The sequence below is a fragment of the Perca fluviatilis genome, chromosome 12, assembly GCF_010015445.1.
Source record: "Perca fluviatilis chromosome 12, GENO_Pfluv_1.0, whole genome shotgun sequence".
Classification (NCBI taxonomy): Eukaryota; Metazoa; Chordata; class Actinopteri; order Perciformes; family Percidae; genus Perca; species Perca fluviatilis.
This window is the reverse complement of record NC_053123.1, coordinates 39,347,306-39,363,538: the sequence shown is the minus strand read 5'-3', so window position 1 is coordinate 39,363,538 and position 16,233 is coordinate 39,347,306. Positions and strand designations below refer to the sequence as shown.

At 40.4% G+C, this 16,233-nt stretch overlaps 1 protein-coding gene across 1 annotated transcript; it reads left to right on the top strand.

Annotated features, from left to right (window-relative positions):
- Nucleotides 1–6,258: 6,258 nt before the first annotated feature.
- LOC120569504 lies at nt 6,259–16,195 on the top strand. Its single transcript, XM_039817359.1, has 5 exons — nt 6,259–6,636; nt 7,562–7,688; nt 8,523–8,872; nt 13,675–13,796; nt 15,758–16,195. Exons 1-5 carry the CDS (start codon nt 6,469–6,471, stop codon nt 15,960–15,962), a joined length of 972 nt encoding a protein of 323 aa, XP_039673293.1. The 5' UTR covers nt 6,259–6,468; the 3' UTR covers nt 15,963–16,195.
- Nucleotides 16,196–16,233: the final 38 nt, after the last annotated feature.

Here is a 16,233-nt window from a genome sequence, read left to right as displayed (position 1 = left end):
ATTTTACATCCGTTTTGGTGAGCCCAGAGGGGAAATATGGCATTTTAAAGTAGCCTACATTTACGGTAGCTAGCTAACGGTAGACTACAGAGAAAGGGGGATATTTTTACGTCTGTTTTGGTGAGCCCAGAGGGGAGATATGGCATTTTAAAAGTAGCCTACATTTACGGTAGCTAGCTAACGGTAGATTACAGAGAAAGGGGGATATTTTTACGTCCGTTTTGGTGAGCCCAGAGGGGAGATATGGCATTTTAAAAGTAGCCTACATTTACGGTAGCTAGCTAACGGTAGACTACAGAGAAAGGGGGATATTTTTACATCTGTTTTGGTGAGCCCAGAGGGGAGATATGGCATTTTAAAAGTAGCCCACGTTCACGGTAGCTAGCTAACGGTGGACTACAGAGAAAGGGGGATATTTTTTGTCGTGTGTTGTTGGTGAGCCCAGGAGGAATATGGCATTTTAAAAGTAGCCTACATTTCACGGTAGCTAGCTACGGTAAACTACAGAGAAAGGGGGATATTTTTACATCTGTTTTGGTGAGCCCAGAGGGGAGATATGGCATTTTAAAAGTAGCCTACGTTTACGGTAGCTAGCTAACGGTAGACTACAGAGAAAGGGGGATATTTTTATTTTTACATCTGTTTTGGTGAGCCCAGAGGGGAAATATGGCATTTTAAAAGTAGCCTACATTTACGGTAGCTAGCTAACGGTAGACTACAGAGAAAGGGGGATATTTTTACATCCGTTTTGGTGAGCCCAGAGGGGAAATATGGCATTTTATGGCACTGGGGGACCATAGGGAGGCTGGGGAACGCATATTAATGTTAAAAAAAAACCTCATAAAGTGAAATTTTCATACCATGGGACCTTTAAATTGTCTGATTTTTTTTTGTCTCATTGCTTCGTTAAAAGATTAAGTCGTACGTAGTTCAACCACGGGAAGCACTTTGTACTTTGTTTTGAAAAGTGCTGCATGAATAAAGTTTCACGGAGTTAATTATTAAGTTATTAGGTTCGCCAGAAACATCACCGCAGGTTACACTAGAGGACGTAAACACAACGTAGAAGCGACTCCTCACACACTGGCCTTTGTGTCTTTAGTTGTGGAAAGGAAAGGCTAAGTGCAAAGAATATCTGTTATGACAGCAGCATGCACAACATGCTTCACACGCACACAGTGTCTAAGCTATGATTGGTTAATCATTGTTTTTGGGGGGGGGGGTTGTTGAGGTCAAAATGAACCGTACGTGCAGAGACGAGCGAGCTTCCTCTCTTTTTATTTTTTTGTGGTTGAGATAAGAGCTCATGCTTCTGCAATCGTGCTGTCATCAACTGGCTGCTCTGCTGCACTCAGAGGGGAGCTTCATTCCAGCAACTATATGTACAGTACACACACACACACACACACACACACACACACACACACACACACACACACACACACATGCAGGCTCACACACACACACACACACACACACACACACATGCAGGCTCACACACACACACACATACACAACACACACATGCAGGCTCCGCACACACACACACACACACATATCGCAGCACACACATATGCACACACGCGGCGTACTACACACACACATATGCATACACACACACGCATACTCACACACACACAGATATATATGCATACACACATATGCACACACACGCACATGCTCACACACACACGCGTGCACACACACAGACACACACACGCCCACACACACACACATGCTCACACACAGACACACACATAGGCACACACATATGCACACACTCACACACATGCACACACACAGACACACACACACACACACACATGCTCACACACAGACACACACATAGAGCACACATATGCACACACTCACACACATGCACACACACAGACACACACACACACACACACACACATGCTCACACACACACACACATAGGCACACACATATGCACACACTCACACACATGCACACACACAGACCACACACCCACACACACACACATGCAACACACATAGGCACACACTCACACACATGCACACACACACACACACACATACATATGCAGACACACAGACACACACACTACGGCTCAGACACAGACACACACACACACACACACACACACGACACACACACACCCACACACACACACACGCTCACACACACACACACAGACACACTGCGCTCACACACAGACACACCCACACACATACCATGCAGACACACACAGACACACACACACACCCACAGACACACACACACGACAGACACACACACACCCACACACACACACACACAGCTCACACACACGACACAGACACACACACACACACCACAGACACACACACCGCGCTCAGACACAGACACACACACACACACACACACACACACACACACACACACACACACACACGCACACACCACGCTCAAAACACAGGGACACACACACACACACACTCCCGCTAACAAGGAAGCTCAGACATGCTAACTGATTCTCATTCTGGTTCTGTGTGTAGTAGGCTGAGTCGTTGCTCTGTTTTCCTCCACACCTTGTTTTGATACAACTGAAGGTCAAAGTTACTCTGTTTCCCACTTCACAAACATGTTTGATCGCTATAAATTTTTGTGAGGACCCTGTATTTACATAATCCATGCCCAGCCCCGAACCCTAGCTGCCTTCACTCATATTCTGAACTCTCAAATGGTCCTTGAAGGGGCTAAAAAATGGACTCCTCACTTTCTGTGTAAATGTCCCTATTCTCATATCTAAAACGTTCGTAGGGACCTCACAAAGATAGAAGTACAAGAGCACACATATACACGCACACACACCCACAGACACACACACACAGACACACACACAAACAAACATTGGCTAGACACACACGCACACACAGACACACACACACAGACACACACAAACAAACACACAGACACACATACCACACACACAGACACACACAGACACACAATAATACATAAACACACACACAGACAATACACACACATTGCACACACACAGACACACACGCACACACACACACAGACACACACACACACACACAGACAGACACACAGACACACACACAGACCCACACACACATACAGACACATACACACACACACACAGACAGACAGACACACACACAGACACACACACAGACACACACACATACAGACACACACACAGACACACACACAGACCCACACACAGAAAGACACACACATATACAGACACATACACACACACACACAGACACACACACAGACCCACACAGAAAGACACACATACACATACAGACACACACACACTTACACACACACACAGACACACACAGACACAGACTGAAAAATCGGTGTGCTGGTTCGGTTACATTATTGCTCACCAATTAGCACAAACTGAGGTACTTCCTGGAGTGCTGAGTCATCATGAGGGAAGCTACAGTTCGATACACTCTTCTGAAATTAACAAAATGTACTAAGTTTGCCTTTAGTTATATATGATTATTAATGATTAATGACAGTTATATGCTGATTATTAATAGTTATATATATGATATTAATGATAGTTATATATGATTATTAATGGTTATATATGATTATTAATGATTAATGTGATAGTTATATATGTTTAATAGTTATATATGATATTAATGATAGTTATATATGATGATTAATGATAGTTATATATGATTATTAATAGTTATATATGATGATAATGATAGTTATATATGATGATTATTAATGATAGTTATATATTATTATTAATAGTTATATATGATGATTAATGATAGTTATATATGATTATTAATAGTTATATATGATGATTAATAGTTATATATGATTAATGATAATTATATATGATGATTAATGATAGTTATATATGATAATTAATGATAGTTATATATGATAATTAATGATAGTTATATATGATTATTAATAGTTATATATGATGATTAATAGTTATATATGATTAATGATAATTATATATGATGATTAATGATAGTTATATATGATAATTATTGATTATATAATTGTTAATAGTTATATATGATTATTAATAGTTATATATGATGATTAATGATAGTTATATATGATTAATGATAGTTATATATGATGATTAATGATAGTTATATATGATTATTAATAGTTATATATGATGATTAATGATAGTTATATATGATTAATGATAGTTATATATGATGATTAATGATAGTTATATATGATTATTAATAGTTATATATGATGATTAATGATAGTTATATATGATTATTAATAGTTATATATGATGATTAATGATAGTTATATATGATTAATGATAGTTATATATGGTTATTAATAGTTATATATGATGATTAATGATAGTATATATGATTATTAATAGTTATATATGATGATTAATGATAGTTATATATGATTAATGATAGTTATATGATGATTAATGATAGTTATATATGATTATTAATAGTTATATATGATGATTAATGATAGTTATATATGATGATTAATGATAGTTATATATGATTATTAATAGTTATATATGATGATTAATGATAGTTATATATTATTAATGATAGTTATATATGATTATTAATAGTTATATATGATGATTAATGATAGTTATATATGATTAATGATAGTTATATATGATGATTAATGATAGTTATATATGATTATTAAGTTATATATGATGATTAATGATAGTTATATATGATGATTAATGAGTAGTTATATATGATTATTAATAGTTATATATGATGATTAATGATAGTTATATATGATTAATGATAGTTATATATGTTATGTGTTATATATATGATTAATGATAGTTATATATGATTAATGATAGTTATATAATGATTAATGATAGTTATATATGATTATTAATAGTTATATATGATGATTAATGATAGTTATATATGATTATTAATAGTTATATATGATGATTAATGATAGTTATATATGATTAATGATAGTTATATATGATGATTAATGATAGTTATATATGATTATTAATAGTTATATATGATGATTAATGATAGTTATATATGATTAATGATAGTTATATATGATTATTTATGATTAATGATAGTTATATATGATTAATGATCGTTATATATGATTATTTATGATTAATGATAGTTATATATGATTATTAAGGATTAATGATAGTTATATATGATTATTAATGATTAATGATAGTTATATATGATTATTAATGATTAATGATAATTATATATGATTATTAAGGATTAATGATAGTTGATAGTTATATATGATTAATGATAGTTATATATGATGATTAATGATAGTTATATATGATTAATGATAGTTATATATGATTATTAATGATTAATGATGCTCATCTATGTGAAGACACTGATCATGTTAATGATTTCTCACATTAATTATCAACAATGACTTAACAAGGTGGGAAACAGATAATATCAATATTCAGTTTTCATTTTTAGAACAGGCCTGAGGGCTCCTCATGTGGTCCTTGGGGGCTACCCTGGTGTAAGGCAAGATAAATATATATTTGTATATATTTGTATACACCCAATACCAATGTTTGTTTCCAATAACTTGCGGGGTAGAAAACTCCTGCGTCCTGTTAAAGGAATACGCCACCGTTTGTTGAAAAAGGGTTATTCACCGTCTCCTCTATATTTATATAGGTGGGCAAACACATTTTTGTCTCACTGCATGCATTGTCTTAGTTCGGCGCCTAGCTTAGCTTAGCGTAATGAATGGAATCCTTTGTTGCCGTTAGCATGTGGTGAGTAAAAGTGACCCAACAACAACAAAAACAAAACCTAATTACTTCTTGTGGCCTGCGTATTCACAACGAGTAGAAATAGCAATGCAGATTAAGACTAGATGATTTCCCAGGTAGATGTTGACTTGGGACTATATTGGGTGGAAGTAGACTACAGCCAAAGCACTGCTACTCGGGAGCAGAGATATCGGCTTTCGACATACATTGCGTATATTTACACTTTGAATTTCGTCATGGCATTTATATAACACATACTCTACGGTCTTACAAAGATAACACATTTGACCGATTTCAATTTCATCCATTTTTGTGAATTTTGTGCAAAGGATTCCATTCATTACACTAAGCTAAGCTAGCGCCAGCGCCGGACTAAGACCTATATAAATATAGAGGAGACGGTGAATAACCCTTTTTTCAACAAACGGTGGCGTATTCCTTTAATACAATTTAACATCACTGAGCAAACGGGGACGAGGAACAGCTGGATCTACTCTCATCTCCATCTAAAGTGCACGTTTGATGCTTTCATATGCCGACATTTTGATTAACGTTAGCTTGGAGAGCTAATGTAACTGGTTGAGCCACAAGCTAAAGAAAACGACGCCACAAAAACCAGTCGGTCCGACTGACTGACACGGATAGGTCGTGTGACCTCCGTGTTTAGCTCTACTCTCCAGAGATCAAACATGCAGCCAGCGAGTTGTTTCAGAATAAGCTCTGCTGTGTTAGTCTCTAACAGCGTGGCCTTCCTGTGTCCCGCTCTCCTGCTGCAGGACGTGGAAGCAGCTCTGAGGAAGATCAGAGAGGAGAACAGAGAACAGAGGAGAGCACTGGAGAGAAAACACCAAGACAAGGTGACTAAACTCAGACAGTTAAAGGTCCCATGACATGGTGCTCTTTGGATGCTTTTATATAGACCTTAGTGGTCCCCTAATACTGGATCTGAAGTCTCTTTTATATAGACCTTAGTGGTCCCCTAATACTGTATCTGAAGTCTCTTTTATATAGACCTTAGTGGTCCCCTAATACTGTATCTGAAGTCTCTTTATATAGACCTTAGTGGTCCTCTAATACTGTATCTGAAGTCTCTTTTATATAGACCTTAGTGGTCCTCTAATACTGTATCTGAAGTCTCTTTTATATAGACCTTAGTGGTCCCCTAATACTGTATCTGAAGTCTCTTTTATATAGACCTTAGTGGTCCCCTAATACTGTATCTGAAGTCTCTTTTATATAGACCTTAGTGGTCCCCTAATACTGTATCTGAAGTCTCTTTTATATAGACCTTAGTGGTCCCCTAATACTGTATCTGAAGTCTCTTTTATAGACCTTAGTGGTCCCCTAATACTGTATCTGAAGTCTCTTTATATAGGCCTTAGTGGTCCTCTAATACTGTATCTGAAGTCTCTTTTATATAGACCTTAGTGGTCTCCCAATTCTGTATCTGAAGTCTCTTTTATATAGACCTTAGTGGTCCCCTAATACTGTATCTGAAGTCTCTTTTATATAGACCTATGGTGTGTCAGAGCCTTTAGACCTGTCTCTGAGGTAGCTATCACAGCTTTTATCAGTAGTTCTACTGCTCATGTTGCAGACGTTATCCTTCTCAGCCGTGTGATTGGCTGAGAGCCTTGCACCCACCCAGTCCTCTACGGAGGCCCAAAGCAACCATAACACTAAACCAGGTTCTTCACAGACCAACGGTAGTGCTGTGAGTCAGACGAAGAGAAGAGAGAACAGATGAGAGTTTGATTGTTTTTTTTTTGTCGTTTTGTGCAGAAAGGAATTATGTTTGAGATCCGGTTGGATGAGGAAGGGATGAAAGGCGACGGAGAGAAAGAGAAGGAGGAGGAGGAGGGAAGAGAGGAAGAGGAGAAGAAAGAGGGAGATGGAAGCGGAGGAAGAGGTAAGTGACAGTTGTCTTTATCTCTCCTTCACACCTCTTCTTCACTTTCTCTCTTTCTTTCTCCCTCATTCTCTCTCTCTCCGTCTCACTCTCTCTCCCTCATTCTCTCTATCTCTCTTTCTCTGTCCCTTTATCTCTCGCTCTCTCTCTCTTTCCCTCCCTCTGTCTCTTCCTCTTTCCCTCCCTATATCTCTCTCTTCCTCTCTCCCTCCCCTCTCTCTCTCTCTCTCTCTCTCCGTCCCTCTCTTTCCCCCTCTCTCTCTCTCCCTCTCCCTCCGTCTCTCTCTCTCTCTCTCTCTCCCCTCTCCCTCCGTCTCTCTCTCTCTCTCTCTCCCCTCTCCCTCCGTCTCTCTCTCTTTCTCTCTCTCTCCCCTCTCCCTCCGTCTCTCTCTCCCTCCCTCGCTCTCTTTCCCTCCCTCTCTCTTTCCCTCACTCTCTCTCTGTCTCTCTCTCACTCCCTCTCCCCCCTCTCTCTCTCTTTCTCCCTTTCCTCTCCCTCTCTCTTTCCCTCACTCTCTCTCTGTCTCTCTCTCACTCCCTCTCCCCCCTCTCTCTCTCTCTCTCTCCCTTTGCTCTCTCTCTCTTTCCCTCCCTCTCCCCCCTCTCTCTCTCTCCCCTTTGCTCTCTCTCTCTTTCCTCCTCTCCCCCCTCTCTCTCTCTCCCTTTGCTCTCTCTCTCTTTCCCTCCCTCTCCCCCCTCTCTCTCTCTCCCTTTGCTCTCTCTCTCTTTCCCTCCCTCTCCCCCCTCTCTCTCTCTCCCTTTGCTCTCTCTCTCTTTCCCTCCCTCTCTCTCCCTCTCTCACTCTCATTCTGTCCCTGACCCCCACCGAAACAGGAAGTGGACCCTCTGAACCAGACCCTGAGCTTCCAGGAAGGGGAGGAGTTGAAGCTCAGGGATTGGTCGGAGGAGAGAAGGGGGTGGAGCCAGAGGACTCCTCAGACTCTGCTGGACGCGCTCGCCGACATGGACGTCAACTCCGTCTACAACACCGCCGCGATCGGGGGGGAACAAGGTGCCGTACACGCGGAAAACAGCTGATTGAACGTATCCCAATCATACATGAGATACTATTAGTCAGTGACAAAGGCCGTTCATCATTTCATCTCCTCGTTCTCTATCTAACTTTTTACAACAACACTGATTTAATGTTTACTTTCATCAGATACTTTAGTTTTTATTTCAGTGTTGTGTGTGTTTCTGTCTCTGTGTCTGACCTGTGTTGTGTGTGTTTCTGTCTCTGTGTCTGACCGGTGTTGTGTGTGTTTCTGTCTCTGTGTCTGACCTGTGTTGTGTGTGTTTCTGTCTCTGTGTCTGACCTGTGTTGTGTGTGTTTCTGTCTCTGTGTCTGACCGGTGTTGTGTGTGTTTCTGTCTCTGTGTCTGACCTGTGTTGTGTTTTGTTGTGGTGGGTATCTGGTGCCGGTGTGTGTGTTTCTGTCTCTGTGTCTGACCGGTGTGTGTTTGCGTGTGTTGTATTGTGTCACTTGTGTGTGTGTGTTTGCTCTGTGTCTGACCCGGTGTTTGTGTGTATCTCTGGTCTGACGGTGTTGTGTGTGTTTCTGTCTCTGTGTCTGAGTGTTGTGTGTGTTCTGTCTCTGTGTCTGATGTGTTGTGTGTGTCTATCTCTGTGTCTGACCGGTGTTGTGTGTGTTTCTGTCTCTGTGTCTGACGGTGTTGGGTGTTCGCTGTGTCTGACGGTGTGTTATGTGGATGTGTGTGTGGGTGGACGGTGTGTGTGCTATCTGTGTCTGACCCGGTGTGTTGTTCTGTGTGCTGACCGGTGGGTGTGTTGATGTGTCTGACGGTGTTGTGTGTATTTCTGTCTTGTGTCTGACTGTGTTGTGTGTGTCTATCTCTGTGTTTACGTGTTGTGTGTTCTATTCTGTGTCTACGGTGTTGTGTGTGTTCTGTCTCTGTGTCTAGTGTTTGTGTGTGTTTCTATTTGTGTCTGCGTGTGTGTGTTTCTATCTCTGTGTCTGACCGGTGTTGTGTGTGTTTCTGTCTCTGTGTCTGACCGGTGTTGTGTGTGTTTCTGTCTCTGTGTCTGACCGGTGTTGTGTGTGTTTCTTTTTACAGCAGCAACACAGATTTAATGTTTACTTTCATCAGATACTTTAGTTTTAGTTTCAGTGCTTTCATTGAAGTAATAGTTCAACATTTTAATTAACTCTTTTATTGCACTTCATTATCTTCCATTTGATGCTACTTTACACGTCAACTGTGCTACATTTCAGAGGTAAATGTTATATTATATGTAAATATGAAGCTACAGCCAGCAGATGATTAGCTTAGCTTAGCATAAAGACTGTAAACAGGGGGGAACTGCTAGCCTAGCTCTGTCCAAACAACAAAACAAAGTCCATCTAGTTTACACTGTCTGACAGTATGTATGACTCATGTATGTTTTCCTAACCCCCCCTCTCCCTCTCTGTCTCTCTCCCTCCCTCTCTCTCTCCCTCTCTCTCTCTCCCTCTCCCCCTCTCTCCCTCTCCTCCTCTCTCTCTCCCTCTCTCTCTCTCTCTCCCTCTCTCCCTCTCCTCTCTCTCTCTCTCCCTCTCTCCCTCTCCTCTCTCTCCTCTCTCCTCCCTCTCTCTCCCTCTCTCTCTCTCCCTCTCTCTCTCTCTCTCTCTCTCCTCGTCTCCTCTCTCTCCCCCTCTCTCTCTCCCTCTCTCTCTCTCCCTCTCCCTCTCTCCCTCTCTCTCTCTCTCCCCTCTCCCTCTCTCTCTCTCCTCTCTCTCTCTCTCCCCTCTCTCTCTCTCTCTCCCTCTCTCCCTCTCTCTCTCTCTCCTCTTCCTCTCCCTCTCTCTCTCCCCCTCTCTCTCTCCCCCCCTCCCTCTCCTCTCTCCCTCTCCCTCCCCTCTCCCCTCTCCCTCTCCCTCCCTCCATTCTGTCCATTCGTCCACTGTTCCTTCCCCTCCTGGACTCAGGGCCACCGACAGACCACCTTTATGCATTCCACGTTGGATTCCATTCATTATAGATTTCTCCCACATATTTTAGTTATTCATCATTCCATTCCGATTACCTTTGGTTGATTCGTTCCACTCCTTATTTTCGTCAGTTCTCCCCCTCTTTTGGATTCCTGCCCCATTTGTTGTTGGATCACTACTTCTCTATTTTGGGGGTCCTTCCTTCATTCCTGCTGGATTCCTCCATTCATTTCCGGGTTCGTTATCCTCCTCCCTCCTTCGTCTTTCCTTTGGATTCCATCCGTTCCATTCTGTTTCCATCTGTTCTGGATTCCTCCATTCCATTCATCTGTTGGATTTCCGTTATTTCCGGTTATCGTTCCATTTGGTTATGGCTTCATTCTCCGTTCTTCGTTACTTTCATTTTTTGTTATCCATTCATTTCAGTTCGTTCATTCCGATTCATTCCGGGTCCGCTTCCATTCCTCTTTTCCACTGCATTGGTCTATTTTCTGGTCTCTATTTTGGGTCCTTCTTCCTGTTCCGGTCTTATCCACCTTTTTGGTTATCGTTCGTTTCCATTCATTTTCCCGTTGGCTTTCCTGTTGGTTCCTTCATCTTCAGGGCGGCGTTCGGGTTATCCATCTGTTCTTGGATTCATCTTCCATTTGGATTGGATTATCATTCCATTTCCGGGGATTGGCTTCCGTTCCGCTTCCAGTTCGATTTTCAGTTACCATTCATCTGTTCCAGCTTCGTTACTAGTTACTTTTAGTTGCTCCGCTACATTCATCTGTTACAGCTTTGGATTTACTGGTTGCTTTTAGTTACTCCGCTACATTCATCTGTTACAGCTTTAGTTACTAGTTACTTTAGTTACTCCTCTACATTCATCTGTTCCAGCTTTAGTTACTAGTTGCTTTAGTTACTCCGCTACATTCATCTGTTCCAGCTTTAGTTACTAGTTACTTTAGTTACTCCTCTACATTCATCTGTTTCCAGCTTTAGTTACTAGTTACTTTAGTTACTCCACTACATTCATCTGTTACAGCTTTAGTTACTAGTTACTTTAGTTACTCCGCTACATTCATCTGTTACAGCTTTAGTTACTAGTTACTTTAGTTACTCCGCTACATTCATCTGTTCAGCTTTAGTTACTAGTTACTTTAGTTACTCACTACATTCATCTGTTACAGCTTTAGTTACTAGTTACTTTAGTTACTCCGCTACATTCATCTGTTACAGCTTTAGTTACTAGTTACTTTAGTTACTCCACTACATTCATCTGTTACAGCTTTAGTTACTAGTTACTTTAGTTACTCCGCTACATTCATCTGTTCCAGCTTTAGTTACTAGTTACTTTGGTTACTCCGCTACATTCATCTGTTACAGCTTTGTTACAGACTTTAGTTACTAGTTACTTTAGTTACTCCACTACATCTCTGTTACAGCTCTAGTTACTAGTTACTTTAGTTACTCCACTACATTCATCTGTTTCCAGCTTTAGTTACTAGTTACTTTAGTTACTCCATACATTCATCTGTTCCAGCTTTAGTTACTAGTTACTTTAGTTACTCCACTACATTATCTGTTCCAGCTTTAGTTACTAGTTACTTTAGTTACTCCACTACATTCATCTGTTCCAGCTTTAGTTACTAGTTACTTTAGTTACTCCGCTACATTCATCTGTTCCAGCTTTAGTTACTAGTTACTTTAGTTACTCCGACATTCATCTGTTACAGCTTTAGTTACTAGTTACTTTTAGTTACTCCGCTACATTCATCTGTTCCAGCTTTAGTTAATAGTTACTTTAGTTACTCCGCTACATTCATCTGTTACAGCTTTAGTTACTAGTTACTTTAGTTACTCCGCTACATTCATCTGTTCCAGCTTTAGTTACTAGTTACTTTAGTTACTCCGCTACATTCACCTGTTCCAGCTTTGGTTACTAGTTACTTTAGTTACTCGCCTCTACATTCATCTGTTCCAGCTTTAGTTACTAGTTACTTTAGTTTATACGCAACATTCACCTGTTCCAGCTTTAGTTACTAGTTACTTTAGTTACTCCGCTACATCGTTCAGCTAGTTTTAAGTATACTAGTTATACTTGTTACTCCACTACATCCGTCTGTTCCAGCTTTAGTTACTAGTTACTTTAGTTACTAGTTACTTTAGTTACTCTGCTACATTCATCTGTTCCAGCTTTAGTTACTAGTTACTTTAGTTACTCCGCTACATTCATCTGTTACAGCTTTAGTTACTAGTTACTTTAGTTACTCGCTACATTCACCTGTTCCAGCTTTAGTTACTAGTTACTTTAGTTACCGCTACATTCATCTGTTACAGCTTTAGTTACTAGTTACTTTAGTTACTCCTCTACATTCATCTGTTCCAGATTTAGTTACTAGTTACTTTAGTTACTCCGCTACATTCATCTGTTCCAGCTTTAGTTACTAGTTACTTTAGTTACTCCGCTACATTCATCTGTTACAGCTTTAGTTACTAGTTACTTTAGTTACTCCTCTACATTCATCTGTTCCAGCTTTAGTTACTAGTTACTTTAGTTACTCCGCTACATTCATCTGGTACAGCTTTAGTTACTAGTTACTTTAGTTACTCCGCTACATTCATCTGTTCCAGCTTTAGTTACTAGTTACTTTAGTTACTCCACTACATCCGTCTGTTCCAGCTTTAGTTACTAGTTACTTTAGTTACTAGTTACTTTAGTTACTCTGCTACATTCACCTGTTCCAGCTTTAGTTACTAGTTACTTTAGTTACTAGTTACATGTAGTTTATGCAATTTGATTCTAAAGTAAACTAGCCGACAACATAACAGCTACAAGTCTACAGCTGACATGATGAGACCATTACACACACAACTGGTTGGAGAGAAAGAGTGTGTGTGTGTGTGTGTGTGTGTGTGTGTGTGTGTGTGTGTGTGTGTGTGTGTGTGTGTGTGTGTGTGTGTGTGTGTGTGTGTGTGTGTGTGACCATTAAACACACAACTGTTTGGATCCTTTCCACTTTCTGCAATGGGAGGATTGTTCCTGAGGAAACACTAAGACAAATCTGACAGTCTGAACTGTGTTTACTCTCCTATTCAGAGACAGAGAAGGACAGAGCAGAAGAGGAAGAGGAGGACTCTGATGTGGAGATGGATGAAGAGCGTCTGGAGCCGAGATCAGACGATGACGACACGTAAGTCTACGATCACAACCACAGGACAATTTAAATTGATCTGAAATATAATTAAACAATCCAGAAAAGTAGAGCGGAAGGTTAAAGGTCCCATGACATGGTGCTCTTTGGATGCTTTTATATAGACCTTAGTGGTCCCCTAATACTGGATCTGAAGTCTCTTTTATATAGACCTTAGTGGTCCCCTAATACTGTATCTGAAGTCTCTTTTATATAGACCTTAGTGGTCCCCTAATACTGTATCTGAAGTCTCTTTTATATAGACCTTAGTGGTCCCCTAATACTGTATCTGAAGTCTCTTTTATATAGACCTTAGTGGTCCCCTAATACTGGATCTGAAGTCTCTTTTATATAGACCTTAGTGGTCCCCTAATACTGTATCTGAAGTCTCTTTTATATAGACCTTAGTGGTCCCCTAATACTGTATCTGAAGTCTCTTTTATATAGACCTTAGTGGTCCCCTAATACTGTATCTGAAGTCTCTTTTATATAGACCTTAGTGGTCCCCTAATACTGTATCTGAAGTCTCTTTTATATAGACCTTAGTGGTCCCCTAATACTGTATCTGAAGTCTCTTTTATATAGACCTTAGTGGTCTCCTAATACTGGATCTGAAGTCTCTTTTATATAGACCTTAGTGGTCCCCTAATACTGGATCTGAAGTCTCTTTTATATAGACCTTAGTGGTCCCCTAATACTGTATCTGAAGTCTCTTTTATATAGGCCTTAGTGGTCCCCTAATACTGGATCTGAAGTCTCTTTTATATAGACCTTGGTGGTCCCCTAATACTGTATCTGAAGTCTCTTTTATATAGACCTTGGTGGTCCCCTAATACTGTATCTGAAGTCTCTTTTATATAGACCTTAGTGGTCCCCTAATACTGGATCTGAAGTCTCTTTTATGTAGACCTTGGTGGTCCCCTAATACTGGATCTGAAGTCTCTTTTATGTAGACCTTAGTGGTCCCCTAATACTGTATCTGAAGTCTCTTTTATATAGACCTTGGTGGTCCCCTAATACTGTATCTGAAGTCTCTTTTATATAGACCTTAGTGGTCCCCTAATACTGGATCTGAAGTCTCTTTTATATAGACCTTGGTGGTCCCCTAATACTGTATCTGAAGTCTCTTTTATATAGACCTTAGTGGTCCTCTAATACTGTATCTGAAGTCTCTTTTATATAGACCTTAGTGGTCCCCTAATACTGGATCTGAAGTCTCTTTTATATAGACCTTAGTGGTCCCCTAATACTGTATCTGGAGTCTCTTTTATATAGACCTTAGTGGTCCCCTAATACTGTATCTGAAGTCTCTTTTATATAGACCTTAGTGGTCCCCTAATACTGTATCTGAAGTCTCTTTTATATAGACCTTAGTGGTCCCCTAATACTGTATCTGAAGTCTCTTTTATATAGACCTTAGTGGTCCCCTAATACTGGATCTGAAGTCTCTTTTATATAGACCTTAGTGGTCCCCTAATACTGTATCTGGAGTCTCTTTTATATAGACCTTAGTGGTCCCCTAATACTGGATCTGAAGTCTCTTTTATATAGACCTTAGTGGTCCCCTAATACTGTATCTGGAGTCTCTCTTTTATATAGACCTTAGTGGTCCCCTAATACTGTATCTGAAGTCTCTTTTATATAGACCTTAGTGGTCCCCTAATACTGTATCTGAAGTCTCTTTTATATAGACCTTAGTGGTCCCCTAATACTGTATCTGAAGTCTCTTTTATATAGACCTTAGTGGTCCCCTAATACTGTATCTGAAGTCTCTTTTATATAGACCTTAGTGGTCCCCTAATACTGTATCTGGAGTCTCTTTTATATAGACCTTAGTGGTCCCCTAATACTGTATCTGAAGTCTCTTTATATAGACCTTAGTGGTCCCCTAATACTGTATCTGAAGTCTCTTTATATAGACCCTATATAGATCAGTTTCTTCTCGTTTGGTTTGTCATCAGGAACTTCGAGGAGTCGGAGGACGAGCTGAGGGAAGCGGTGGCCGACTCCATGAACAACCTGTTCGTGATGGAGGACGAGAGCTCGGACGAGGCGGAGCGCCCGGAGGAGAGGGCGTGCGGTGGCGGTGGCGTCCGACGGCACGGAGGAGAACGAGGGCGGAGGTCCACAGATCCGACAGCAGGACGTGGTTTCCTCCGAGCCTGAAGAACGAGACGCTGAGACCGAGAGCTCGGACGATCCCACGGCTACAGTAAAGGCCGACTGACCAGTCCTCCCACAAACATGTTGATGAGTGTTTTTGTGGTTATGCGGGCACGTTTTTCTTAAAAAATCCGATGGAATATGCCGGATATTTATGCATTTTTATGCGATGAAATCGCAGGAACTTGAAAAAGAGAAAAAACTGTGATTTCCCCTCCATCACTTCATAACGTTCCCATGGCAACAGGGGCTAAATGGCTGCTCTGGTGTGAAG